Here is a 26,854-nt window from a genome sequence, read left to right as displayed (position 1 = left end):
GTGACGAGGATGGAGCAGGTCATGAGCCCCGTCTCCCTGTAGCCCATTGCTGCGCAGAGTGCCTCAGGCTACCACTCTCCCATCTGATCCCTCTCTAGTGAGCGACCAGTGGACTTATGCAATCTGCAGCTGAATTATTAAAGAAGCATATGCTACAGTTACGCTGTGGACTCCCATCCGAGTCACCCTCCTCACACAGCCAAGGGAACAAAATCACACACACACACACACACACACACACAAAATAAAAAAAATACAGTACACGTTGAGCAAAGCCGTGCGCTCTGTGGAACCATCTACAGGGAATCAAAAAGTGCAGACACAGCAGTGACGTCATACAATCGAGACACAATCCCACTGATAACAGCAATATACGTATTTCATGTTCATACATTTCATACACAACATGCACATTAAAGAAATACACAGACAGATGTATTGCGGTTGTAGCAAGATAACACAAACACACTGTTATCTTGGATTTGCCTGTTCTAAGCTGATATCCATACATAGGCCTTGATCCATACCTTCCTGTGGCACATTGGCATTTCTGGCATTGTCTCTCTCCTCGGTGGTCTCATTGCTCACTGCGTTGCCACTCTTGGTCCTCCGCAGGACACTGAATGCCCGGTTCAGCCTTCTGAAGGAGCGGCTCCTCACTGAGGAACGGTCAAAATTTCTGACTGGATAGAAGGGAGGGGAGAAACGGAGGCACTTTATAGATCAACTCTGCCTCAACATGCCCAGACATGTCTGAATCTGCCTCCTCTCAGCCAATCAAATGCCTGCTCATTGCTTACACAGCTACCAGAAACATGTGGTGACAGAGGTAACAGAGGAAGTCTACCCCCTGTCCAGTATTCGACTCTGATGAGCTTTATTTGTCGAGTTAGTTGAGATCAGCGCTCAAATAATGCATCTGTATGTGGATAGGATAGAAGAGCTGCTTGAAACTGTGCTGGCCTACTGATTAATAAACCCCAGAAATGTGAAATGGCAGTGAACATGTGCCTAGGACAGTTCGTAATAGGTTACGTAAACTGCAGCAGTGATGTAACACACCCATTGACTCTAGTGTGTGACTGTGTCTTAAACAGGAGTTCAGACCGTCCCAGAGAGAGCGTTGTCTGGTACTCTGCTTTTCTCAGTGGAGAAAAAGACAGACAGGCTACGGGACAGGAGGCTGCAGTGGAGAGGCAGCAGCCCCAGTCTGGCTGCACTGAGCATGGGGCAGCGAGCCTCTGCAGCGCCCCTCCCTCCCTCTGCGGGCCTGGGGAGATGCGAGGGCTCCTGACAGCCACATTATTCTTTAAAAGCGCCAGCCGCTTCTGGAGCTGACAGCTTGTTCAGCAGTAGTGGCGCTCGTGGTGGTGGTGGGCGCTCAGCCGGCCGGGCCTAAAGTGCTGGTGCAGCGTCATTCGGTGTCCCCACCGGCTGCATACTCACGTTATGAGGAGGGAGAGGGGTGGTGTGGAGAGGGGGGGGGGGGGGGAGGGAAGAGGCGGGGGGGGGGGGGGGGGGCAACACTCGTGACTGGCTCCTGGTTTCACAGGTGGGAGAAATAGAGGGAGAGGCGGTGATCGCGTCATTCAGCATTAATGGACTTGCTCTGGCTATATTTAATCTGCCCGTACCTACCTCTCCTTCCATTTCTCCTTGACTGTATAATGTACCTCGCCTCTCAATGACTCTCTCTCTCTCTCTCTCTCTCTCTCTCTCTCTCTCTTTCTCTACTGTTTTCCACAAAGAGAGATTTTATAGATTGTTGAAAAAACAAGGCAGTAGAGCTAATTGGCTGATAGGATTTCTATCAAAGACCATTAGGTACAACAAAGACTGTATTTGAGAGTGAATGAGTGCCTGGGTTATACCTTGTGAGTCTGCAGGTGTAAAAGTATGTTTGAACAGAGATCACTGGCATATGGTTGTGACTGAGAGACTATGTAACTGTGACTAGAAAGCTCTCTACTCTCTATTGATTTTCAATCTGTCATTCTGACAAACATCACACACACATACACACACACACACACACACACACGCTAGCTCCTTCCTCTCTCTCCTCCCCCCTCTCCTCTCTCTCTTCTCTCTCTCTCTCTATCAGATAAAGGTAACTTCATGCAGCACTGAACATAATCACACATACACATACACGCACAAACATCCGTTTGTTCGTTCACTCACACTCACTCTTCTTGGTGCTGCTGCGGGCTGCCAGGCTGGTGGTGCTGCCTGATTGGCTGTTGTCCTCCATGCTAGGGTCGAAGGCAGGGTTGACCAGGCCGGGCTCGTCCGATAGGAGGGCCACGGCGGCCGAGGCGGGGCCATCATTGGGCAGCGTGGCGACGGTGAGTTCTGACGTGCTGTCGGTGCAGTCGCCCTCCTGCGAACGCCGCTTCCTGTCCGCTGAGAGCCCATAGTGAGACGCCCCTTTACACCTGCACACACACATGAACAACAAGGGGTCCGAGGGTCAGTCCCAAACTCAGATCAGTCAGTGGGCAGGTCAGTATGACACAAGCAGGAGTGACAACTGTGTATTAAAAACTGGACATGTTGATGGGATGGTGACATTGATGATATGAATGCCATCTATTTCTTTCTGTTATGCTTTCCTAATGTCATCCGACCCAAATGTAAAGCATTTCAGCACTGAGGATTTCACTATCTGTTCTGTGGAGAGAAATCAGCCTACAAAAGCATGTTGAAATTTACTGGAAAGGTCAGAACCTCAAGACCTCTGATTAATGTAAGTGGACTTACAATTACAATTACAATTTCACATTTGGCAGACGCTTTTATCCAAAGCGACTTACACATGAGATTTGCATACAACACAAGCAAGTTTCTAGATAGGAGAGAACAACGAGAGTAAGTGCTATAGAGCTAAGTTCTGGTCCAACAGGACATAGGTGCTACGAGGGAGTGCTACAAGGCAGTGCTATGAGGTAATGCATAGAGTGCATCAAATTTTTTTTTTTTTTTTTTTTATGAAAGGAGGTATTCGCTAAAGAGCTGGGTCTTTAGCCTTTTCTTAAGGATAGAGAGGGATTCTGTGGATCGAATGGAGTTTGGCAACTCGTTCCACCACCGGGGAACCACAGAAGAGAAGAGTCTGGCTAGAGACTTAGGGCCTTGCTGAGGTGGCAGCACCAGGCGCCGCTCCATGGCAGAGCGTAGTGAGCGGGAGGGAGCCTGAATGAGGGAGTTCAGGTAGGTCGGAGCCGTTTTGGTTATTGTTTTGTAGGCGAGCATCAAGGACTTGAACTTGATGCGGGCAGCAACTGGGAGCCAGTGGAGGGATATGAATAGCGGAGTGACATGTGCTCTTTTGGGCTGGTTGAAGACCAGACGCGCCGCCGCGTTCTGGATCATCTGCAGAGGTTTGAAAGTACAGGCCGGGAGCCCTGCCAGTAAGGAGTTGCAGTAGTCAAGGCGTGATATTACAAGAGCCTGTACCTGACTTCAGCATCTCCTGCAGCCTCTTCTCCATGCTGACCTCTACCCTACACACACCGACTGCTTATCTGACCTCAACACTGCAAACAACACCTCCTCCTTCAATACCACACAGCCTAAACAATAGGCCACAACCACAAATGTTGCAGCAGAATATATGTCTTGACACCCTCACTCAATTCATACAGTGCCTCTCTGCACGTGCCACAAATGGCATATTTACTCTCATAAAGAAAAGCAAAAATGTATCACGCAGTAGTGTATGTCGGTGCCTCAGCTCCTCTTTGCTATTCCTTGCATACCTGCTTTGTGACAATACCTGTAATCACTTGTAGCATGGTTTTGTCGGTGGCTGTGGGCGAGCATTTCTGACAGGTGATTGAATACAAATGTAAGCAAAGACCCGTTACAGTGGAGAGAGAGTGGGTAACTGACACAACACCAGAATATAAAACATCAGAAAACGTCAGAATGTTATTTTCTCAAAACTAATCCAATTCCCAGGTTCCAAGTGTCTTCTCCCTGTCAACGCTCACTAAACCACAAAAACATCACGCTTAAAAAAAATAAGCATACAGTCACACACACACACACACACACACACGCACAGATGCATGCACACACCACATGCTGCACAACACAAAAGCTTCTCACACTGACGATACTGAATTGAGAATGTTTGTGTGCGAATTTAAGATATCCCTACAGAGTAATATTGTATTGTCTGAGAATTTTCCTCCATCTGCAAGCCATAAAGGCTTTGAGCTGACGCTTCATCAGAAGCAGGAATAACACTGGCCTGTCTCTCCGGGTGTCTCTGTGGAGCCATCAGCACAAACATTAACTGGGTTTTAATGAGCTGGATCAAACCCAGGCACAGCTTCAACAGTAGCTCAGAAATACAAGGAACGCTGGATGCATTCTCCTGTGGTGTAGTGTAGATGGGCTGTGTATCACTGGATTATGCAGAGAAAGACATCAGGCAATAGAGCCAAAATGGAGAAGTTAAGTAAAAGGCAGGTAAAATGATGGCCATCAGACATGATATCCCATTTGGAAAGTCACAAATAGAAGAAACAGGATTACATGCCATTTGAGCCCACAAACAGAATCCAACTCAGGAAGGCCATTGGCCCTCCAGGGGCACCACTTCACTAGAAGCACCATTTTGTCTCAATAACAGAGCTGTCTGAGTGGGTCATGCACTCTGTCCATATTTCAGAGGGAAAGACATTTCATCTTTAAGAGGGTTCTATATCTCACTTGTAGCTACAAGTCTGACTCTCTCAGTCAGATTCAGCATTACACCGAGCTGAAGTGCATATCGATCTCAACCCGTGGCCTGTGACTTAACAGTGCTATGCAGTGCATACGTGCCTCATGCATGTGTGTGTCTGTGTACCTGTGTTAGGGGTGTGCTACTGTGAGCTATTCTTGTTGATTCGGATTTAGTAAATTGAATGCTATCAAGCATGTCGATGCAGCAACATACCACTTAACTGAGAGAAGTGGTTGAATAGAGCAATATTTCAATCAACAGCAGAGCAGAGGCAGTGCTGCAATGGCGAGGGGCAGAAGCTTTCCTCATGTCACTCACTATCAATTAGAGGAATTAAAGCTGCATGCACATCAGCTATAAAACACTACTGGTAAACCGGCACATCATTGCCTTCATGTGGCTCCAAATGAATTAGTCATAAACATCAGGAACTCCCCTAACAAACACTTATGCAAGCATATACAGACACACACACACACACACACACGTACGTACACACGCGTGTACACACACCTTTGATAGGCTCTTATATGCTACTTTGGGCCAAGCTGACTATTGGGCCAAGCTGACTATATGGAATTTAAGCTTGAGACAACATTCCCCTATTTCACCATGGGTAGTGGAAAATGGAAAACCACATTGGGCAAATACTGTTGAATACAGCTCCATCTTACAGACCACCCCGCAAGCAATTTCTTCCAAATCCCAGCTAAATATCTGACCAAGTATTAATGAACACACACTATTCATTTGAGAAAGTTTCGGTAGCAACTGTCTGTATTTCTCTCTGTTTGTAGTTTTCAGTGTCTGACGATCTGTGCAAGAACAAGATTTCAAAGACATAAAAACAATAGAAAATTATCTTTATAACATTCACACCTTGGGTAATGACAGAAATGTGTTGTAGCTTTTGATATATCACAGAAACGTAGAGGCCATCGCAGTACAGAGTCTCTGAGACAGCAGCATGCAGCCATTGTTGTGTGTGTGCGAATGGTTTATTAAAGGCTTTGTCTCCCCTTAATTAAAATCCCTTTCCTCCTGGGGATAAGAGTGGCCTTAAACACTTAGCCATATCTCTACTGCTTAGAGTTTTAATGTCCATGCTGAAGAATTAAGGCCACAGTCTCTGCTGTCTGAGGTTAAGGGTAGGGAAGCATGACAGAAACCCCTTGTCTCACTCACCTGGGTGGTCCTGCAGCTCTGGACCCAAGGTAGAGGAGCCAATTAAATCTATGCAGTTGAGAGGTACTGTACATACAAAAACACATGCCCGCAAAAACACACACACACACACACACACACACACACACACACACACACTTTTCCCTCTCTCTCCTTGTCATTTTTTTCTTTTACAATTCTTGTATCATTTCCCCCCCCTCTGATCACCAATGCTCTTTGTGTGCCCCCTTTTTTCGTAAACAAACAAGCTCCTTTTCTGTGCTGTGGTGGAACTTGGCGTGCTTGCATGCGGCTCTCCTTTCCTTGCTGAGTGTAAATGCATGATTTGTTTTGGGGGATGATCGCTGAGCTTAGAGTACGCTCATTAGTACTGCAGCACCCTGGCCTCCGTCGGCACAGCCTCAATCAACGCATCATCTCTCTAAACCCTGGGATCTGTGGAGAGATAAGGAGCGAAGACACCAAAACATCCTCACCACTCATCCTCTCCTCCTCCCTTATCCTTCTCTATCTCCTCGTCTTTCTCCAGCAACAATAACAATTATACCCACCATGCTGTCGGTGAGGTGGTGGATGCGAGGAAGTGCCCCGGCTGCGACACAAACAGTCCTGTTCTTGTGATGTGAAATAAACACCAGCTCACAACTCATCAAAGCCTGTGAGATTCTCCAATCCTCTTTAGGGGTGAGTGGATTATCCTCCCTAACCCAAATACTCCCTCCGCTCCCTGACTGCCAGGGACAACCGCACTGTTGGACCACACTCCGCATACCGCACAAATTACCCCAGCAGTGGTGGCAATACCGGGTCAGACGGTCAGGTACGGACACGGGGCATATTTTCACATACTGCGGGTGTGCGCATTTGTTAAGTACAAGACATATGTTTGAATGTAATCATGTAAATAGACTGGAATGAAATCTAAAGAGTCGACCCACTCACTCATGCCTGTGTGGGTGCAGCAGGCCGACCTGGGTGTGACCCACACTGGGGATGATGTATGCTCCCACTGCATCTCTCGCTCTCTGTTAGCTATAACTGAGTTCCTTAAGATGCTGTTCTTCTTTCTCTTCTTCCCACAGCCTTATTAATCCAGAGCAGCATTAGGCATTGGTTCCCAAAGCTCTGAGTCTGGCAGCCAACTTTTTGATGCTCTTGAAAATATACCTTTGTCACCTGACATGTTAGAAGCTGAGAAAAAAGGGAAGACGTTCCTGTCGTACTCTGAGCCCTGAGGTAGCCTGCAGGTTTTTCTTGATGAAGAATGTGTGGGATGAAATGTGTATGTGTGTGTGTGTGTGTGTGTGTGTGTGTGTGTAGGTACAGTATATGACAAAGTGCGTTGTGTGAGAGAATTGCCTGTGTGAAAGAGAACGTGTGAGAAGGTTAGCACTGACAGTAGCTTTGCCTCACATTTATTCTTGGCGTACTAACGAATAAGGGAATTAACACACACAGGTGGTGCAACATTCAACAACTCCTCAGTACGTCTGAGCTGCCCATCCATTTAGAGGGGAGTGACATCCTCCAAAATGTACGCAAGAACTCTAAATCTCACTAATCATACGAAAAGGAGGAATGGAAAGCTTCCCCCCTGCAAGAATGAATCATTTCGCCTGGCTTTACTCAACATCTACTCTAAATTTCCCAAGGATTAAAGTCTTGAGAGGAAACTGTCTGTCCATACTAGCTTTTGGCTAAGACACATCAGAGAGTAACTCACCTTAAAACAGACAGAGGAGAGCAAAAAAACAAAACAAAAAAAAAATAAAAAAACAAACAAAAAAGCAGCCACACTATTCTTTGGAGACTGTCTGTGCATGCTGCCCTATTGCCTTCACTGCAGAGCACTGGGGAGCACCTGAGGCCAGCAGCTTCTCGCACGCACACACAGACACACACACACACACACACACACCTACACACACACACACACACACACACACACATAAGCATATGGTTATCGGCAAAACATCCCACCAAGGAACATGGTGCAGCAAGGGGAGGGAGAATGTTCATTAATTAAATCCATAGTGATAAACTCTTGAAAAAAAAGTGAACATTTATCCTTAATTAGATTAGTTTATCAATTACTCCTTTATTGAGTACTTTGCCTTATTTCGACCAAATAGCAAATACATCAAAGAGGGAGAGGGCGGGAATAGGTAGAGATAGAGATAAAGAGAGAGAGAGAGAGAGAGAGGAGAGACAGACAGAAAGACAGACAGAGTAATCCAGCTAATGATGAACTAGAGGAGTGTTAATCAGTGGATGCGCTGGTGTGTTGATTGGATCCGCCTGCTGTGAGGGGTAATCTCATCTGCTGCATGATAAGGGGGTGAGACCACAGCTGTAGGGGACAGTCTGTGCTCTGAGAAGAAATCTTGGCCAAGCTTGTTTGCAAGGATAGATCTAATAAGATTGGGTGGGGGTGGGGTGGGGTGGGGTGTGGGGTGTTCTGTAGGGTGTGACTCTCTTACAGCCTTTGAAGAGCTGCAATGCGTACCAAACGTGTATGTATACACACCAACCCGCACAGCAGATAAGTCCCCTCTTTGTAGTTGAACTTTCCATTGTACTCCTGTGTAGCGAGCAGTGGCTGGGCAGGTTTGGCATGGTTAATGCATCTTTGTTTACGAGCGGACAGACATGGCCTCCCAGCCAGCCCGGTGTCAGTGGAGTCAGCCTATCTGAAATAGCCCAAGCTCTGAGTCATGGTTTTTAGCCAATCAATACAGAGTACGATCATCAGTCGAGCCGTGACCTCATGATCAGGCTGGAAGGACATTTATGCAGCATTTATTGCCTTAGTGTCTGGTTTCAACCAAGAAGACAATCTCGTACTCGGCCTGTCATCAGAGGAGAAAAGCACAGCAAGTATTAGATCCAATTTATTCTCTCTTCTCCGGCTGGGGTGCAGACCTGGATCTGAGCTTGATAAGGAATCTACATGTCCACTTCAACATTCTGTGACAGTGGCTGGTTCTACGGTGCAATAGCGCTCAGACAGGTAACGGTGGAAATCCATGGGTTGGCTTGGCATATAGCTTGTACACTTCCATTCCTGCTGGCACTTCAGCCCTGTCACTCATGTTGGACTGTGTGTGTGTGTGTGTGTGTGTGTGTGTGTGTATGTGTGTACATGCATAATAAATGTGTTCACGTGTATATGCATATGTGTGACTACGTGTACATTTTCCTCACTAAAGTGCAGGCAACTCCTGTAATCCCCTCTATACTGTAGTGCATGATCATAGAGAATCCCCACCAGGCTGCTGTCCCACATTGCTCTTGGCACCTTTTACCCTATATTTCTCACTCTATGCCATGCTAGCCCTTGGCATTGTCCTGGTTTCTCTACCTCCACGTGCCATGGTGCGTCTGCCTGAACCACGGCCAGCTCTGGTAAGCCCTGGTCAGCTCAACCCAAAGGCCTGGCACACAGTAGGGCACTGTTCACGTGAGAGATTAACCCCAAACTGCTCTCCTCCCCTCTTTGCTGTCAGTAACGCTCTGCTGGCTCCCTGCTCTGCAGTCCGCTCATATGGAACCCCTCTTAGAGATAAGACTGCTACAGACAGCAGACTGTAGAAATTCTCCATGTTAAACATGTCAGGCCTCAAAGCCCCTCAACACCAGCCAGACTTAGAGCCAATTAGAGGCTAAGGTTATCAGATACTTCTTTTCACTATACATCCATCTTCACTGATATGACAAAAAAAGTAGGCCACTTCATGTAAATGATTCGGCACACACATAAAAACAGTGCACTGCATTGCGGAAACTTATACATTTGAGTTTAATACAAATTTATCAGAAAACATATATAGCATACCAAACACAATCCCATCTTTCAACTTTCCCTGCATGCTGACACTGTCACCTATTCACCTTGCAAGTATATTTCTGCTTGAATACTGATACATCTGAGGAAGGCTCAGTCAAAGTAAACACCTTGACCCACAACTCACTTCTGTCCATGAATAAATGAATACATACATAATTCATCTGTTCTTTTGTGTTTGTATATTTACACATGCATCATGCACTCTGAAATTGTGCATACTCAGATGTGTGTTTTGGTGTGTTGTTTTATGTATTTGTTTTGTGTGATGTGTAATGTGTAATATGTGATTTGTGCATGTGACTGTGTCTTGTGGATTTGTCTGTGAACAACTGCATGCGTGTCCTCTATATGTGTCCTTGACTCGTGTTTTCTTTCATTCTTTGATTGTGCGTGCAGTGCACTCTGCTAAACATTCTTGATGTTTAAAGAATTTGTCTACCCAGGCATACTGAATGTTCCCATGATGGATTTATTGAATGTGCTTCATGCATCCTATGCAAAGAAATACTTAAGCTGATTCAATGTTATTTCCTTTGAGAGAGCTGTGAAGTTGTGCAGGAGGGTAAGAAGTAGGCTGTTAGACTGATTCTTATCTCTCAGCCACTCTCCCCCCCGGCCTTCCCTTGTCTCTGGCCTGATAGATACACTGAGACAGGGGGAGCTGCCTGACTACAGAGCAGGGATTAATATTTAATCCAAACAAAAGTCTAATTAGTGAAGCCTGCCCCACACTTGGAGCAGCCACGGGGCCAGAGCGGGCATGGCATGGTGCATTGCCTTTGACTCAGGATGGACCTGGCATAAACAAATGAGTCCTATTGTTCAGATCCAGCGAGCGCGCTCTGGCCGGGTGGCTAATCCAGTTAGGATGCGTCCGTGCTGAAGACGTCCGGAGCAGTGGGAGTACGCACAGCTCGTGGTGAACTTTAGGGGAGATCAAACACCTTCTAGATGAGGGCTGAAAGGACAGAAGCTAAGCTAATCATAGTGTTTAAGACATCTCAGCCCAGGCCCAGAAATGAACATAGATTAATCATTAACGCTCTAAAGCACTGCACTGTGATTATCAAGGGAGGCCATGTGGGCTGGGGGAGGGAATAAGCAAGGCCTCATGATATGTGTGTGTGTGTGTGTGTGAGAGAACCATTATGTATAGGAGCTCTTGTTTGTGTGCCAGTGCTGCATTTGTATTGGCTGGTGCTGACAGAGGAAAACGGCAGTAACCATATTAAGGATTTCATTACAGAGCAACACTTACTCTCTCCCTGCACTGGATTTCCATCTATATCTTGTGTTTAGCCAATATAGTCAAGCGTGTGTGCACACGTTTGCGTGTGAGCAAGACAGATTACATTCACTCTCATTTTTCCCATGCAAAGTAAACTCACTGTAGCAATCGCTTCAGTTGAAACGCAGTGGATGACAGAAAGAGAGGGAGAAAGATGGAGAAAGAATGAGAGGAGGAAAAGAAGAGCGAGTTGAGATGGTGGTCACACAGGGGGAGCTGAAGGCTGCTCCTGTCAACAGTATGGATAAAGATGAATGGTGTGCCACTGCTCTCCAGCCAGGCAGAAAAACACCATGTCTGCATTTGTCTGCTCCTGGTTTCTCTCTCTATCGTGTCATAATCAGCAAAACCTCACTGTCACAACCACACTCACACTCACTCTCTCTCTCTTTCTCTCTCTCTCTCCACATCAGTCTCTCTCACTCAAAATCAATGAGTGGAGAGAGGAGGGAAATCTGCCCATCTTATTTACAAACAATCCCTCATAGAAATGACCCACATACTGAGCACGCTGGGCCGCATCACCATGGCAGCCGTATGTATGGACAGATGGAAGGCAGGCGCAGGAAGTGACCTTATCCCCTCCTGTCTCCTCTCATCTCCCCTTTCCTCTCTCCTCTCTACTGCCCTTGCCCTAACAGCTCATCCTTTGCATTTCTATTCTCACAATCTCTCCTCCTCTCCTGCTCCTCTTCCTCCTCTTTCTTTCTCCTCAACCATTTCCCTGTTCTGCCCTTCCTTCCACTGTTTTTCCACCTCTCTCTCTCCTCTCCAGGACCCATTGCTGTCCAACAGGGGATCTTGGTGTCTGCAGGAGCTAAAGCCCCACTCAATGGAGAGAGCACACAATGAAATGAGGGGATTTGTAAAGCGCTCCATTGTTCCATGTATTCATGCAGCATAATGGGACATTTCCGTCAGACTGGAGAGAGGAGCGGGAGCCCAGCTTGGAGATCTGAGACCCCAGGCTTCACATGGAGCTGCTGAATATAGCCAACATTAACTCCCACACAAAGAGAATACAGAGGACCGAAACAGAACAGAAAAACACTCTGGTCTACACTGTGCATGCTGAGAATGAGTGATAGTGTGTGCCAGAGAGAGACAGCATAGAAATAAGCTGTATTCAGGCAGAATATTGCTGTCCGTAACACTTCTACCAATTCTGCATACCCTGTTTAAAAAACCCCCAAAACACAGCAGCCTAAAATTCAACACAATTTCATTGCATAAAGTCTATGAAACACACAGTAACGGCATTCACAGTGAAACCATGAAGAAGTGAAAACATGAAAAACAATTTTGCCCAGTATTATAATCACACTTAGTATGAGTATCACGCCAGATGAGAGGTTTGTTGCCATGGTGTCAAAATTCTATAAGAAAACTGATATATTGTCTGTGATATATTGTTTGTAACATGAAATAATGGTTGAAATATTAGTTGAAAGGAATTGGTTGTGAATATGTGTGTGAATGTCTTTAGTTTCTGTATTATTTTTTGTTTCAACGGTGATGACATAATGACATAATGGCGATAATGATGATGACAATTACACGTGTGTATCACAGTAAGGTATGTGCTATACAGTTGGTGATCTGTGATGAAAGAGGAGCATAGACAGCCATGCATTTTTAATGCTGAGGTGAAACAGGCTATTCCACACAAACACCCTCAAACAGTTACAACCTTCCATATGCTCAACAGGACTCACGCACACACGGCGTTAAAAGCCTGCAACAGCAAACAAATGCGTGCTCACATGTCGTACAAATCAATATAGCAGTCAGAATGCACACACACACTCTCACACATCCTGCTGAAGAGAGAGAGATGCCATGCTGCAGTGCTGTTCTGTAGCATCCAAACACTCCTGGACAGCACAAAGCCCTACCTGCTGCCTCTACTGCATCCCGCTGCCACGGCAACGGATGACCATGGTTGCAGGAGCCATTTCTCTGGTCATTATCACACCAAAGAGACACACTCACACTCTTAATGCAGTAATCAAAATGTAAACATTCTAAGTTTGCACGCACACATATGCATGAAAGTACCGTGCACACACAGACACACACACACCAACAATTGCCTGCAACTAGTCAAACAGATACAGAGTAACAAACACACGGCTGCATGGTGTGGTGGTGGAGGGGAGAGATGGGGTGATGTGGATGAATGGATGCAGGAGGAGGCTGACTGTTGTACTCACAGCTCAGAATAGAGGATGTGCAGGTTGCCCACATTGTCTGTGTAGTTGGCCGGGCTGAGCCAAGGCAGGACCAGCAGCAACAGAGCCTTCATGGTCAACGCTCAGCTCTTCTCCTGTCTTTCTCTCTGTCTTCTCTCTCTCTTTTCCTCTGTCTCCTCTCTGCACTGGAGCTCCTCTTCTCTTCTCTCCCCCCTCCTCCCCCTCCTCCTCCTCCACCTCCAATTCTCCGAACCTGGCCGTGCTGACCCCCCTCCTCTCTTCCTTTCTTTCTTCAGAGGCGCTCTCAGGTCTAAATTACTCCTTCACTTCCTACCTTCTCTCTTTTTCACTCTCTCCCTCTCTTCCTCTCTCTCTACCTCTCTCTCTGTGTTTGGCAGTTTCCTCCACTCCCTCAGGCTGGCTGCCTGGTCATCTCAGCTGCAGAGGCAAGCGGGCCAGTTGCCAGAGGTTGAAGACGGAGCGGAGGAAGAAGAAGCAGCAGAAGCAGGTGCAGAGGAGAAGTCCCGTTGTGGCACAAGAGGAAGAGGAGGAGGTGGAAGAAGAGGAGGAAGGAGACCCATGCAAAGGTGGCACATTTGGAATACAATTTGAGATGTGCAGCCTCTTAATCTGCTCTGGGCACTGGCGAGTTGTAAGAGGATTTGCGCTCGTATGCGTGTGTGTGCATGTGTGTCTCCCTCGGTGTGTGTGTGTGTGTGTGTGCGTGTGTATGTCAGAGAGAACAGCGCAGGCTGTGACTTATACTGCAGTAGAAACCACTGAGGGGGGGAGATGGAGCAGACCAAACAAAGAGAGGAGGGGGGAGGTACCTGACGCTGTTCTGATTGGCTCTGCCCTGCCACCCTCTCACACACATACACACACACTCAGACATATGCACACACATAGAGCCTCTGCATTCACTTCCCCCTGCCTGCACATACGTTGGCCCATGAAGGGGAGGAGAGCAGGGAGGGAGAGAGTATGTTGACTCCAAACCATCCCCCCTCCCCTCCAAAGATGGACTGCTCCCCGTGCAGCAGATTGGTCTGATCGCTCAAAAGAATCTGCCTACATGTGTAAAAAAAAAAAAAAAAAGAAAGAAAAAAAACACACACACACACACACACAGGCAGAGAGCATGGCCAAAACACACTGGCAAATCAATATTATCTACAGGGAGAGAAGCTTGTTTTTCTGAATGGTGTGAGAGAGGGAGAGAGAGGCAGTGAAATAGGATGGAAGATTTGGAAAAAATATTCACATTCATTCATTCATTCATTCATTCATTCATTCATTCATTCATTCATTCATTTTCAGGAAATGTGAAAAGGGAGGGAGAGAATAAAAGGGGACAGACAATCGACAATAACAAAGCTTAAACCCTCCTCTGTCATCACTAACACCTCTGATTGGTTGGGCAGTGAGCCTGGGAGGCACTTGCAACTGGGAAGTGATTGGGGGAGAGGTCTGTGGGAATGGACTGGGTTGGGTGGTGGTGGCGGCGATTGGCACTGGGTTGAAAGTGTGATTAGAGCCTGGATACACAACCAGGATACACAAAAAATGCAAATGAGGCCGGCGGCAAGGCCGTTTTGAGGTGTGTACAAGATTAGATTAATAGATATTCCTGTCTTTTCATCCTGTCCTCCCTTTGCATCGCTTTCATCTCCTCTCCTCTCCCTCCTCTCTGCCATCCCTCTCTGTCTTTTTTTCTGTAGTAAACACAGTGCCAGAGGGAGAGATGGTGGCTAAAGAACTTTGAACATGAAACACTTTGAGCCTGCAGCACCCCAAATCTATTTTCATTCCATCCTGTCATATCTCTCCCTCAGTCCTTCTTCCAGTATAATTCATTTGCTATTTTTCTGTATTGATTCAGCAGCACACAACTTTCTCTCTCTCTTCTTTCCTATCCTTCATCTCCCTTGCTTTTTCTCTCCTCTTGCACTTGCCTCCTCTCCCCTTCCTGTCCTTTCCCCTCAGCTTTTCCTCTTCCGTTTACCTTTTTTCCACTCTTATCCTATTTTCTTAGTGCTGAGCTGTCTAGTACCCTGGAGAAAGACACTTAACTGGTGTAAATACCCTGTCTGAATGAATATTTCATGGATGGGGTAGTGTGGTTAAAGGCAGAATTTTTTTGTGTGCATGAGTGTGTGTGTGTGTGTGTGTGTGTGCGTGCATGTATGCATGCATGCGTGCATACTCAGGCATAAGCTGTGCTGCGGTATTTGAACAGTACGCACAGCAACAAGACCACAGGGCAGGCAGGAAATGGAAATGTAATTGGATTGTGACAGGATGCAGTTTGTGAACAGAAACCAGTCTGCCCCACAGGAGTCATTACATACACTACTACAGTAACACACACTAACACAACACACAAACACCAACATACATACACATATATATTCTCTCTTCCCACTCCTCTTCATTTCCTCCTCACGGCAGACTATTTCTCATTCTGCTGTTAAGGGTTGTTATGTTGCTTTATGTATAACGCTAACCCTAAAAAGTGACAAAAAACTGAGATTGATTTTCCAAGAGAGCAATTTTTGGCCTTTTTGGCAGTTTTGTCAGATAAGGAAAACCTGGTAAGACAGATATTGGCAAGGAGTATTGGGCAAGTGAACCAATGGACTTCTTATCTGTCTGTATCTGAATGTACTGTAATATCGATAATATAACTAGAGGTTGTTCTGGACATGATGCAATGGAAATGGCCAGACAGCACGGGGCATATCAGAAAATTGAGACTGTGACAAGGCATTAAGGTCAGGGTAGACCACCTGCCACTCCAGAGAGCAGGGCCAAGCCCCGGGCTTACACTAGGGTGGCCTGACCTCTCTCTCTGTCTGTCTGTCTGTCTGTCTGTCTGTCTCTCTCTCTCTCTCTCCCTCTCACACATGTACAGTATACATGCATGCATCCAGCAGTGGACCCCTGCAGTGCGGTCATGTATGCAAGCACAAAAACCATGCTAGACGAGCTAGTTCACATACAGTACCAGTTACAGGCACTAAAATGATAAAATAAAATGTAAAGACTGTGAGTACCAGGAATGCTCATTTCACAAACTTGCATGTGAGGGATTTGTACTTTTCAAATATTCACACAAGCTTTGAGAGAATTCTTCACTGGGCTTGGTTTGTGGTGTAATCTGAATTTGAGCAAATCCCCAGGCAAAATCCAACATTACATAGTCAGCACCCACCAACAAGTACACAAGTAGCCTACACTAAAACAAAAAACACCATGCTCAAGGCACAGCATCAGTAAAACATACAGGTAACTCTGGGTGAATTAATATGTCAGATACTCTAAATGTGAGACATGCAAAACATGCAATCCAGAGAAAAAAATGTTAAAGTAAAAAGTAGTAGTGACAGTACATACAGTATATACGTAAGAACATGCAACTGCCAATATATAGCAAACACCTGTGTAAGTAGGTGGGAAGTGCCCTTTCCTGGCATGGTTGAAATCCATGCAAGCCCAAGTAATCACATTGATCATTTGAGTGGTCATTTCCAGGATGACAATTTCCCCCATCCAAAGGGCAAGAAATGTCACTGAATGGTGTGATGAGTATGAAGCAGCTCTTACCAGATGGCACAGCGGTCATCAGAACTCCAGATCCACTGCCACAATCTGTGGTAGAGCCTGAGACAGTGTATTGTGCCAACATCACCAGCAAAATGCCAACAGAAAGAGATTTTCATGGAAGAATGGTATCGCATCCAAGCAACACAGTTCTTGACACTTTATCAATGCCAGGGCACAGTTAATCTGTTTGCCTCTGGTGGCCCAATGCCCTATAGACCTTATGCAAAAGGCCATTTTGAACTTACGTAACATCACACTTGGGGTGGAAAGCTCGACCTGGAAGAGCAAGTACAGCCCAGCTATGTCCTACTGTTGTGTACTAAGATGCACATCATGCAAATGTTGAGAATCGGTCACTTCACAGATTCCCCACTGGAAAACATATTTGAAATAAATGGATCTCAAGAATCCATAGCTTAAGTGATATACAATATTTTGACTCCCACACACTGATATTGGTTATATCAACCCATATCTGTATCCTCTTGTATTGATCTCTGCTCCTGATTATAACTGACTGTATTAACAGTTTATTTGGATGGTTATCCAGAGCAATCTTATTTTGTGTTAGTTGAGTAAAGAAATTTCATTTTTCTAGGTGTGTGAACCATACTCATAAAAATGTGATAATTGGCACTGGCCCTCTTGGAGAGAATAGCGCCAGCCACCAGTGGTTCTCACTTATGTGTTGAAGTAACGCTACTTTTCATATTTGCTAGTCTTCCGTATAGAGTTTCCCACCCCGAGTGTGATGTAAGATGGCTTAAAATGGCTGCTGTAGGAATAAGGTCAATTGTGACTCTTTATGTTGGTGTTTCCTTTATTTTGGCAGTTCAGCAACTTCAGTAAAGCATACACAAAAAGACAACTTTCCTCACAGGGATTCATTCTTAATTAAGTAAAACTAGTTCAGGCAGACACCTCCAGTGGTGCTGTGTTCTGGATCAGCTGACCAGTCGGCTGAGCTTGTGTATTGCCATCACCAATTGGGCGGTCTATTTAAGCTGTCAAGTTTACTTGCTCAGTCTCTGCTGCTGCTCGCCCTGCTGCATCTCACACCCCACCACCACCCCAGTATCCACCTGTGGGCTGCTTCTTTATGGTTCCCCATGGGGGAGTTTGCAATTGATCTCTCCTTGCAGTCGGTTTTGACTGGCTTTAAAATATGCTTTGCATGGAGTGACACAAGATAGAGCCTTGACACCAAAATAAAATCTATATTTGCATTTATTCTGAATAAAAACATTAATATTCAATGCATGAGTTGTGTGACTGAACTGGTATTTTTGTAAATGAGACAAAATGTAGCCAGAGGCAAACTGTAGACACCTGAGCAGAAATATGCTCAGTGACTTTAACAGACTATATACACACATGCCACACAAGCAGAACCAATACTGGACAAACACAAACAACATTCCTCAACACATACCATTCAAATGCATATAAACTGCATTGTATAAACATAGCCACAATCATTGGGCTGAAGTAATGGAAGTGAATGGAGGAGACAGGTTGAGGCGGGTGTTTCAGATCCTCACACACAATGCGTAGTCTCCTCTCTCTGGACACGGCCTCTTGCCTCTACAGATAACACCTTCTGACTATGGGAGAGTAGCTGAATCCACTGGGAGAGAACCTCAGCACTCCCCACCTCATTAAAACACACACTACATGAAAGAGAAGGTGAGGGAACAAGGGAGCAAAGCAGAGAGAAGGAGGGAAGGATGGAGAGGGAAAGAGGTGTGTGTAGGAGTAGAGTAGAACCAGAGGGAATGGGAGTGGGGGGAAAGAGAAAGGGGGGGGGGCAGAGAGAGGGGGGGGGGGTGCTTTTCAGAGTTTAGGGAATTTTCTGTTGAGTTTATTCAAAGTGTAGGGTGGATAGGAAACACTGTGTACTCTAGATATGCTGCCTGGGTGTGATGTGTGGCTCGATGCACTAATTATCCCAGAGGCCTTTGGGCTAAGAGAGTGTTAATGAGCATTAATGAAAACAGGCCCAGGCTGAGAGAAACCAAAGTACTGGCTTTTAATGATATATAAACAGATGAGTTGGGCCTAGTTTAGATGAAAGCCTGGTTTGAGGAAGAACACTCTCCCCTTTGGGACTGGAGCGGCGGGTTAATGACGGCAGGCGAAAGAGGGTGGGAAACTTAGAGTGTGTGTTTACGGCGGGTCACTGCAGTTTTACCAGGACAACATGAGTCAAGAGAAAAAAGCAGAGGGGGAAAATTAATCCAAACAAAGAAGTTACAGTACTTCATCAACCAACGACTTTTTGTTTGCTCGTTTAACGAGAGCACTGATTATATCTCAGTTTCATTAACTATAAATACACAGTTCAAGGCTTGCAAATGCTCCACGATGCAAACTGCTTTAACCATCTGAGTTGGTAAAGGACTTTTGGGGTAAACTAACTGGCTGTTCCAGATTTGTTTTGTTTATGTGTTTTGTTTGTCAGTGTGTCTCCCACCCTACCTGTTCTTGATGTGGGCTTCGAGCTCACCACGGGGCAACGTTTCATCACAGTGGTCAGAGAAGGGGCAAGCCACGGTCAGCTTGTCCAGCAGCCGGTGCACCAGCAGGCTGGGCTTCCTGCAGGTCTGCAGCATGAGGTGCGCGCGGCACACGGGGCAGAAGTCGCTCTCCAGCAGGAAGCTGGTCAGGCACTCCTGGCAGTAGGTATGTCCACAGGGCGTGTCCAGCGGCCGGATGAGCGGCTGCAGACAGATGTGGCAGATGAGGTCGTCGTCCACCTCCTCTTTGTAGTGGTACTCATGGTTCTCCTCCAGCAGGTGTCTCTGGCCACATGAACAGCACAGGTCAGGGGGCGGAGACACCGGCCCACACTCAGCTCGAGGAAGAGGTGGCGCCGATGCTGCGGCCATTGCCATGGCGACCTCAGGCTGCTCACTCTCTTCCTGGGTACTCATGTAGCGGGTGGGACTTGGGATGGCTTATTGGTCCTGGTGAGGATGCCACTAGTGGTAGAGATCTGCGGGGAACTATGTGAGGAAGAGAAATATAAGGGAGTAAGGGAGGGAGAGAACAGTCACGGTTATCATGTCAAGCAAACAGGATGTGAAAATATTCATAAGTTGTTTTGCTTGAGCAGAGTGGGATGGCTGGGATTCTCTTTTTCCCTCTCTCTATCACACAGACACACACACACACACACACACACACACACACACACACACACACACACATAAGAAAATGAACAATAAGACACAGGCATCAGCAGCACCGTGACGCTTGCAGCAGCACTAATGACTTTTTTCTCAATTGGTTTGATTTTCTCTGTTGGCACAGTGGACTCATATCGAACCACTGAGAAAGTCATTTTTTTCTCTTGATACAGAAACATCAATACTTCTCATCTCAGCAGCAAGTGCAGAGACAGATAGTCAGAGATAAGTCTCTGGTGCTCACTGTACTGCATGGCAAATATGCGTCACTTTTAATACGCCCTGAGAAGTAACATGATTTCAACACATCACTGCGGGAGGTTTATTAGTATAGAGGTTTATGTTGTGTTCGAGATTGTGACCATGCCATTGTACACGTCATGTCTAAAACAGGCAGCCTCCTCGAGCACGTGGGCATGAGCAGATGGGCTCAGTCAGAAACACGTCACCTTGGCAACAGCCATCTTGTTGGCGCCCCACTAGCTCAGTTTCTGGACCAACCATTGGGCCTTGGCTGTCTAACGAGACACTAAAAAAACTTGTCATGTTTGAATCCACCGAGTGTACAAATGTAACCTAAATACCAGTTAATTTCTTTAATGGACACAGTCCCATGTTCAAAATAAATTCAAATAATCACAAACAATGGACTTTGATGTGCATTCCAATATGCTAATGCACACAAATATGGCCTAACACATGTACAAAGCAGAACAATATATACAAATCCACTGAGGACAGCGCCTAGTTGTCAACATAAACAGGCTCTCTTCTTCCTTCTTACATAAGCAGTGAAAGATGGTGCATAGTGAGTTGTGACAGCCATAAAAGCTCTATCTCGTTGGTATGTCTGGGAGGGGAAAGCTAATAAGAAGAGGCTGAGCAGTCTTAACAAAGATGAACTTTCCCACTGAGGGCTGCGGTAACATGGCTGATTCATCCCACACTGTGGCACCTGCTGTGTCTGAGGCCTGCCCTGATCTTTGGAGCAGAGCACTTTCATCACTACACGGATAAATAGATAGATAGATAGATGGAGAGAGAGAGAGAGCGAGAGAAAGAGAGAGAAAGAGAGAGAGAGAGAGAGAAAAATACACCAGCCAGCAGGAGCTAAAAAAGAATGAAAAAAGATTGATTCAAAGTTAAAGACAATGAAAAATGAAGGCGGTTTGATATTCTCTCCAACCCCTGATCTGATCTTGACTAGAACAGAACAGGAAAAAAAAATCTCTTTAAATTTATTCTTGTCGCTCTCCTGGGAAAGCTGGTGTTAAGAAAGAAAAGATAAGTACATGCTAATAATGAGGGTGTAGGGAACAGGATGTACATTCCTATTTTATGTCTTGAACACAATAGATGACACCATCGGTGCTGAACGCCTTACAGACTGACTGGAACCTATTAGCCTTAATAGTGTCTGTTTGGAATGAGGATCGCACAATAACAATGCTTGCCCTCACACAAACACATGTACCTACCTGCAAAGACATGTACATATGCGCAGACACGGACAGACAGACAGATAGACGGATTCACACACACACACACACACACCTACACACCCACTCGTACAGACGTGCAGATGCAGAGGACACACCCGTACCTAGGGAGCATCTCTCAGAGCTCATTATCTCACTGCTAATCCCTGAAGTGACAAGATGGCATCACCACAGTCCTGTTGGACCGCTCCACTCCACTCTGGGGAGACAGTGACAGAGAGCCGACAGGCTAAAACGTGACCACTGCTAATGTTCTATTAATAACCACATCTGCAATCCAATAACCAAACGAGCATGATAAATGTGAGGCGTTCAGTCGGGCCGCAGCTTTCTAAAGTAATCACTCTGTCTGTCTGTTTGAGCATTTCCCTTTCACTTTTGAGTGAAAGCAAAAGCGGCATTTGAATTATAAATAAACCACCAAAGTTAATCTGTTTCCTTTTGACGCAGCCTTTGTGTTGGCCAAAGAATAATGTTTAGCTTTCTATTAACCCAAGTCCTTTACTGAATGTCCCAGATAGCCTTGCCTCAAAAGACTGTCCCTCTTGCCTTTTAATACATTAGGTAACTGTTTAGGGCCTGCAAAGTTGATCATGGAAAGGTTTAAAATATCCCATACCCTCTCTCTCATATATTGTACATTTGAAGTAAACAGGGCTGTTGATCCAATCTTGGGCTGCTCTCCTGTGATCCAAGATGACTTGATGAGTTAATAATGATATAAGGCTGTGCCAAGTCAGCTCCTTACCTAACGATCGTGTCTGAAAAACAACCCGGTGACAAGGTAACTGTGTTTGTGTCAGCATTTTTACTGTCCACAGTGAACTGGTGTGTTGCTATGTAAATGTCCACTCTTCATGGGGAGAAACAGAATCAAAAACACAGTAGTTTAACAAAGCCCATATAAATCAAACAAACACACCCTCAGAGCAAAGCCTGGGCCCAGCCCAATCAGACACAGATTGCTTGCATGTACATGTAGCACATTGGCTAAAATGTAACTGTCTTCTTTTACATACTTTACTATTTTGTTAATCATTTCAATTTTTTTGTGCCGCAAGGTATTTTACCGTACTGACATGTTTTGCCGCTAAATTAATGTCATAGTGTTATGAAAATTGTCATGAAAATGATTTAATAATGCCAAAGGAATATGCATGGTCTTTCATCTAAAACAAGTTGTAGGAGGTCTGGTGTCACACTGTCAAGGCCATGAACTCCTCTCTGGTTCATGTAAAAAAGAAAAAGAAACCACTCAGTCGAATGTGCTGCCACGCAAGGGTAAGGGAGTTTCAGCCCAGACACAGGAACATTTACTTTTACTTACATAATTACTTACTAACGTCAGCATCAAACATCTCAGAGTAGGAATGCTGATCTAGAAGCTGTCCATAAATATGACCATGATCAGATCATAAAAATTACAGTAAACAAGCCAAGGCTACCTGGTCAGTGAGACTACATTGGCGCTACTGTTCCGAGAAGCTCGATCAACGCGGGCCCACAGCCATGCCCCATCACACAGAGCATAAAGCAGCCTGCAGCAGGGCACAAGTCAAGGCTCAGACCCACACACTCTGACATAGTTTGAACAACAGCACTGTTCGAACATGTCTTTGAGACACACAGCATTCCAGAAAGCCATTTTTCAACTACGCTCACTTTGTGCAGAAACCTGTTTCAAACCCACACTCACATCATAAAACAAAAGGGTGGAGAAAACAGAAACAGGAGCGCGTTCCTTGAGATCTTGGCCTTGTCAAGTGATGTTTCGGTATTAACCAGGCAAAATACAAACTGAAACTAATAACTGAAACTTAGATAACAGAGTGGTTACGGGTTATCTTAAGATTAAGATAACGTGGAAAACTCAGAGCAATTTGTATACACACCCTGTAAACAATCTCCAGATACTCCTCACAAGAGTGTTACTCACACATGCCCTGCAGGGAAGTTCACACAGCGCGCCTCATGCCCACGATCCATATTGTGTGGTAGACACTTAAAACAGTGCTAAATCAAAAATCATCTAATATCAGTTATGTAACAACTACATAGCTATGGTACCATATGTGCTACAGGCATTTTTTACTCCAGTTCTTTTAGAAATCAAATTCTCAACTATTTAGAATTGGCCACACAGATAGCATTCTCTAAACCAGTAACATTATCTAAGATAATATTTTTCCATTTAGGATGAACATATGTTCATATGGGTGTGGAGTACAGTATAATCCTTGCCCTCTCAATACCCTCTGCATCCTGTGTGTGTGTGTGTGTGGGTCCCACTCAGAGTTCATTAGTGATCTCCAGTGAGTCTGAGCCAGACCTGACACCTCAGTCTGGGAGAACAGCTGCAGGTAGATGTGGAGCTGTGTGAAGTGTCTCTGATAGCAGAATGGCTGACTGGATCAGCACAGACTGTACTGAACACCAACTGAGACGCTGAGGTTACCAATCACACACATAGATAAAACTACAGCTATACACATACAAAGGTGTAGATCGTAAAGGCAATTATAGGCAGGCACTCACTCACTCACACACACACACACACACCCACCCACACACCCACACACACACACATTGAAAGCGCCCAAACATACTCACACAGAGATACAATGCAAATCAATTTAAATAGCACTGACAGGCAACACACATATGGGACAGAATTTTCTAACTAGTTAGCGAGTCAAAGTTTCACCCTCTGAGCATTTCAGATAAGTAACAAACACACCCAGAGAAGGCTTTGCTTTTCTGTTTTGAGAGTAAAGGGTATGGCCATGGTACTTACATGAATTCATGAGCGGCAGCCGCTTTCAGCAGTGCAGTTCACCTGGACAGGTAATGTCCTCGGACAGGGTGTAACATTAGACCCTCCACAGAGGAAGAGGGGGAGGAAAGGAGAGCTAAAGACTCGGTAAAGAGGACTTTGTCCCAGTCACAGAGCCTGTTGATTGGTTGTTGGTCTTCAGTGGAGAAATGTTATCCGCCTGTTTGTCTCGGGGGAATTCTGCAACCTGAAGCAGGGAAGACTGTTCCTGTGTCAACTCAGAGCCTGCTCACCTCTAACAGGCCAAGGTGATCAGGAAGTAGCAGGGCAGAGGGGCGGAGCCAGAGAAAAGGTAAATAAGGGAACTGCCCAAACCTGCTCTTTGAGTTCAGAGGAAGCTGGAATTACTTTTCTATAAAGGGAAAATGTCAGAGACAGTGGAGTAGGGAGAGGAAAGGAGAGACTAGTAGATTGCCAAAATCTATGTTGGAACACATTATTGAGACAGCTTGCTAAAGTGCACCAGCACCACTACCAAAACAAAAGCATATTTTGTAATAAAATATTGAGACATCTTATAAAAGTGTACCAGTGAACTACAAGTTCTGACAGGGCCCAGTGTACCATTACGAAAATGTAATAACCCACAAAAAATCCTCTACATTGTACACACCCACAGGATCGATTCCCTGGAAGCCATTTGCGTTACTTTCTGTAAATACAAGGACTGTGTTCCAGCATGTTCCCCAAACAAGAGGCCCATAATCTGAATAAATTGCAACATGTTTCAGGCTTAGATAATGCTACCATATAGTGTGTTTAAATGTGTGTACAATACAGACACTATTATACTTGTTGCTTGTAGAGCCTCCTTTGTTTTTGTTGTGGTTTTCCTGCTGTCTGACAATAGTGGCTTTTGTAAATCTGTGCGTGCGACTCTGGCTTTGTACTGAAACAGTTGTTATCCTCATTTTCAGATGTGGTTTCCGTCTTGGCTTTTCTTACCTCACGGTGCTCTTTAAACCCGGAGACTGTGAGCCACAGGTGCTCAAGAGAGGCACAGACATGAGTGGAGAGCAAATGATGTTTCTTCATGAGTCAGTCTGTGACGCACGAGTTGAATCATTACTTAGCTGATATGTAGAAAATATTCTCAAGGCACTTAGCTGAACCCATTTTGTTGCAGTCAGATCCATGTGATCATACAACACAGTCCCTTCTTTCTCTGTCATCATTTGTGATTCATGCTATAACTGAGAAGACATACAGAGTTTATTGCCATTATTCTTCCACAGAACATAAGTGACTCACTCAAATAGGGCAAAAGCAGCAAAACAATTTAGCTGATGAAAGCCTTGCTCTTCCATCAGAAATCCTTCATCAAAATAAAATGAAAGAAATCTTCACTGAAATGACCCTTGGTTCCTGCTAAATACACATTAGCCGCTTTTTCACGACAAAAGCGAGTGTCAATGGGCTTTCAGCGACTAAAAGGTAGAGAATCTTCAGTCTTGGCCCTTCAAGCGCCCTAATGCATGCCTCAGTTTGTATCTGTTATCAACTTACACATAATCACATAAAATCATAAAAGACACCTCTTGTCTCCATAATACGACAAGTTGTCATCACATTCCCTGGACACTATCCCTATTATGTAGACAATCTTCAATAATTTTATTTATTTATTTATTTGTGGCATTTTTGCCTTTATTAGTTACTTCCAGGTAGAGGGAGACAGGGAAGACTGAGAGAGAGAGGGACGCCATGCAACAAAGGTCATAGACTAGATTTGGTCCCAGGATGTTGTATTTACATGACCTTTACCTTTATTACCTTAGCCCACTGAGCCACACCCCAATAGTCTTCCTCAACCCATCCCGTAAAACATATTGAACGAGTCCAGAAACTAGAAAGGAGCTACAAGCCCAAGTTAGGAGTACAGCTGAAGCCTGTATTAAACCGTGCTGAGGCCTGGGGTTGCATGTGGGCTAACAATAAGCACTGGTTTGCGTCATTATGCTATGGAGAAGAGGCTATTCACACTCTAAGTTGCAGCTATCTACTGTAGAATGCTGACTCTAGGAATGACTGACTCAAATATCTCTCTTTATTTTAACAGTATATTGCCCTCAATTATGTCTGTCTTGTTCAACAAAGCCTAAAGATGCTCAAATGTTAAGTGTTTTATGTCAGAACCATGTCATTATAAGTTAAACCCTAAATAAGAGAATGAAATGCACTATCAGTATAGCTTTGTTGAGTGCTGATTTCCACATATCTTCAAAACAGCATGGATTAGCACACTAAGCTCTTAACTAGACTGATATGTTCACTTTCAACTCCATTTTCTTCAGGCTATTGTTGCAAATAGTCGGCTCTTACAGTTTGTTTGATGATATAATAGCAAAAAGAAGTATGCCTTTCCAATGGTTGCGCTAATTTGAGACTTTCTTCAGAAATTACAAAGGATGGAGCTTTTTCACTCTCAGTCATTGTTTCAATTATTAATCATTGAACCATCCACAGTCCAGCCATTCT

General features: G+C 45.1%; 1 protein-coding gene across 3 annotated transcripts in view; it reads right to left on the bottom strand.

Moving 5' to 3' along the window:
- The window catches only part of lnx1 (ligand of numb-protein X 1), a 35,229-nt gene extending 10,639 nt beyond the window's left edge, over positions 1-24,590 (bottom strand). The window contains exons 1-4 of one of the 3 annotated variants that reach the window (XM_071539043.1): positions 24,338-24,590; positions 19,335-19,861; positions 2,185-2,438; positions 528-683 (exon numbers count right to left, since the gene is read on the bottom strand). In XM_071539043.1, the coding sequence (XP_071395144.1) occupies positions 528-683; positions 2,185-2,438; positions 19,335-19,789 (865 nt within the window). In that variant the 5' untranslated portion in view covers positions 19,790-19,861; positions 24,338-24,590. Of the gene's footprint in view, positions 1-527; positions 684-2,184; positions 2,439-13,271; positions 13,364-19,334; positions 19,862-24,337 lie in introns of those variants that run through there. The other 2 variants (XM_071539044.1, XM_071539045.1) reach the window with 2 other exon arrangements.
- Positions 24,591-26,854: the final 2,264 nt, after the last annotated feature.

This window comes from Centroberyx affinis, unplaced genomic scaffold (assembly GCF_046629955.1).
Source record: "Centroberyx affinis isolate AG114_WGS23_722 - 3 ecotype Tasmania unplaced genomic scaffold, CSIRO-AGI_Caff_v1 ptg003390l_1, whole genome shotgun sequence".
Classification (NCBI taxonomy): Eukaryota; Metazoa; Chordata; class Actinopteri; order Beryciformes; family Berycidae; genus Centroberyx; species Centroberyx affinis.
The sequence above is the reverse complement of the archived record's forward strand: the minus strand, read 5'-3'. Positions and strand labels throughout refer to the sequence as shown.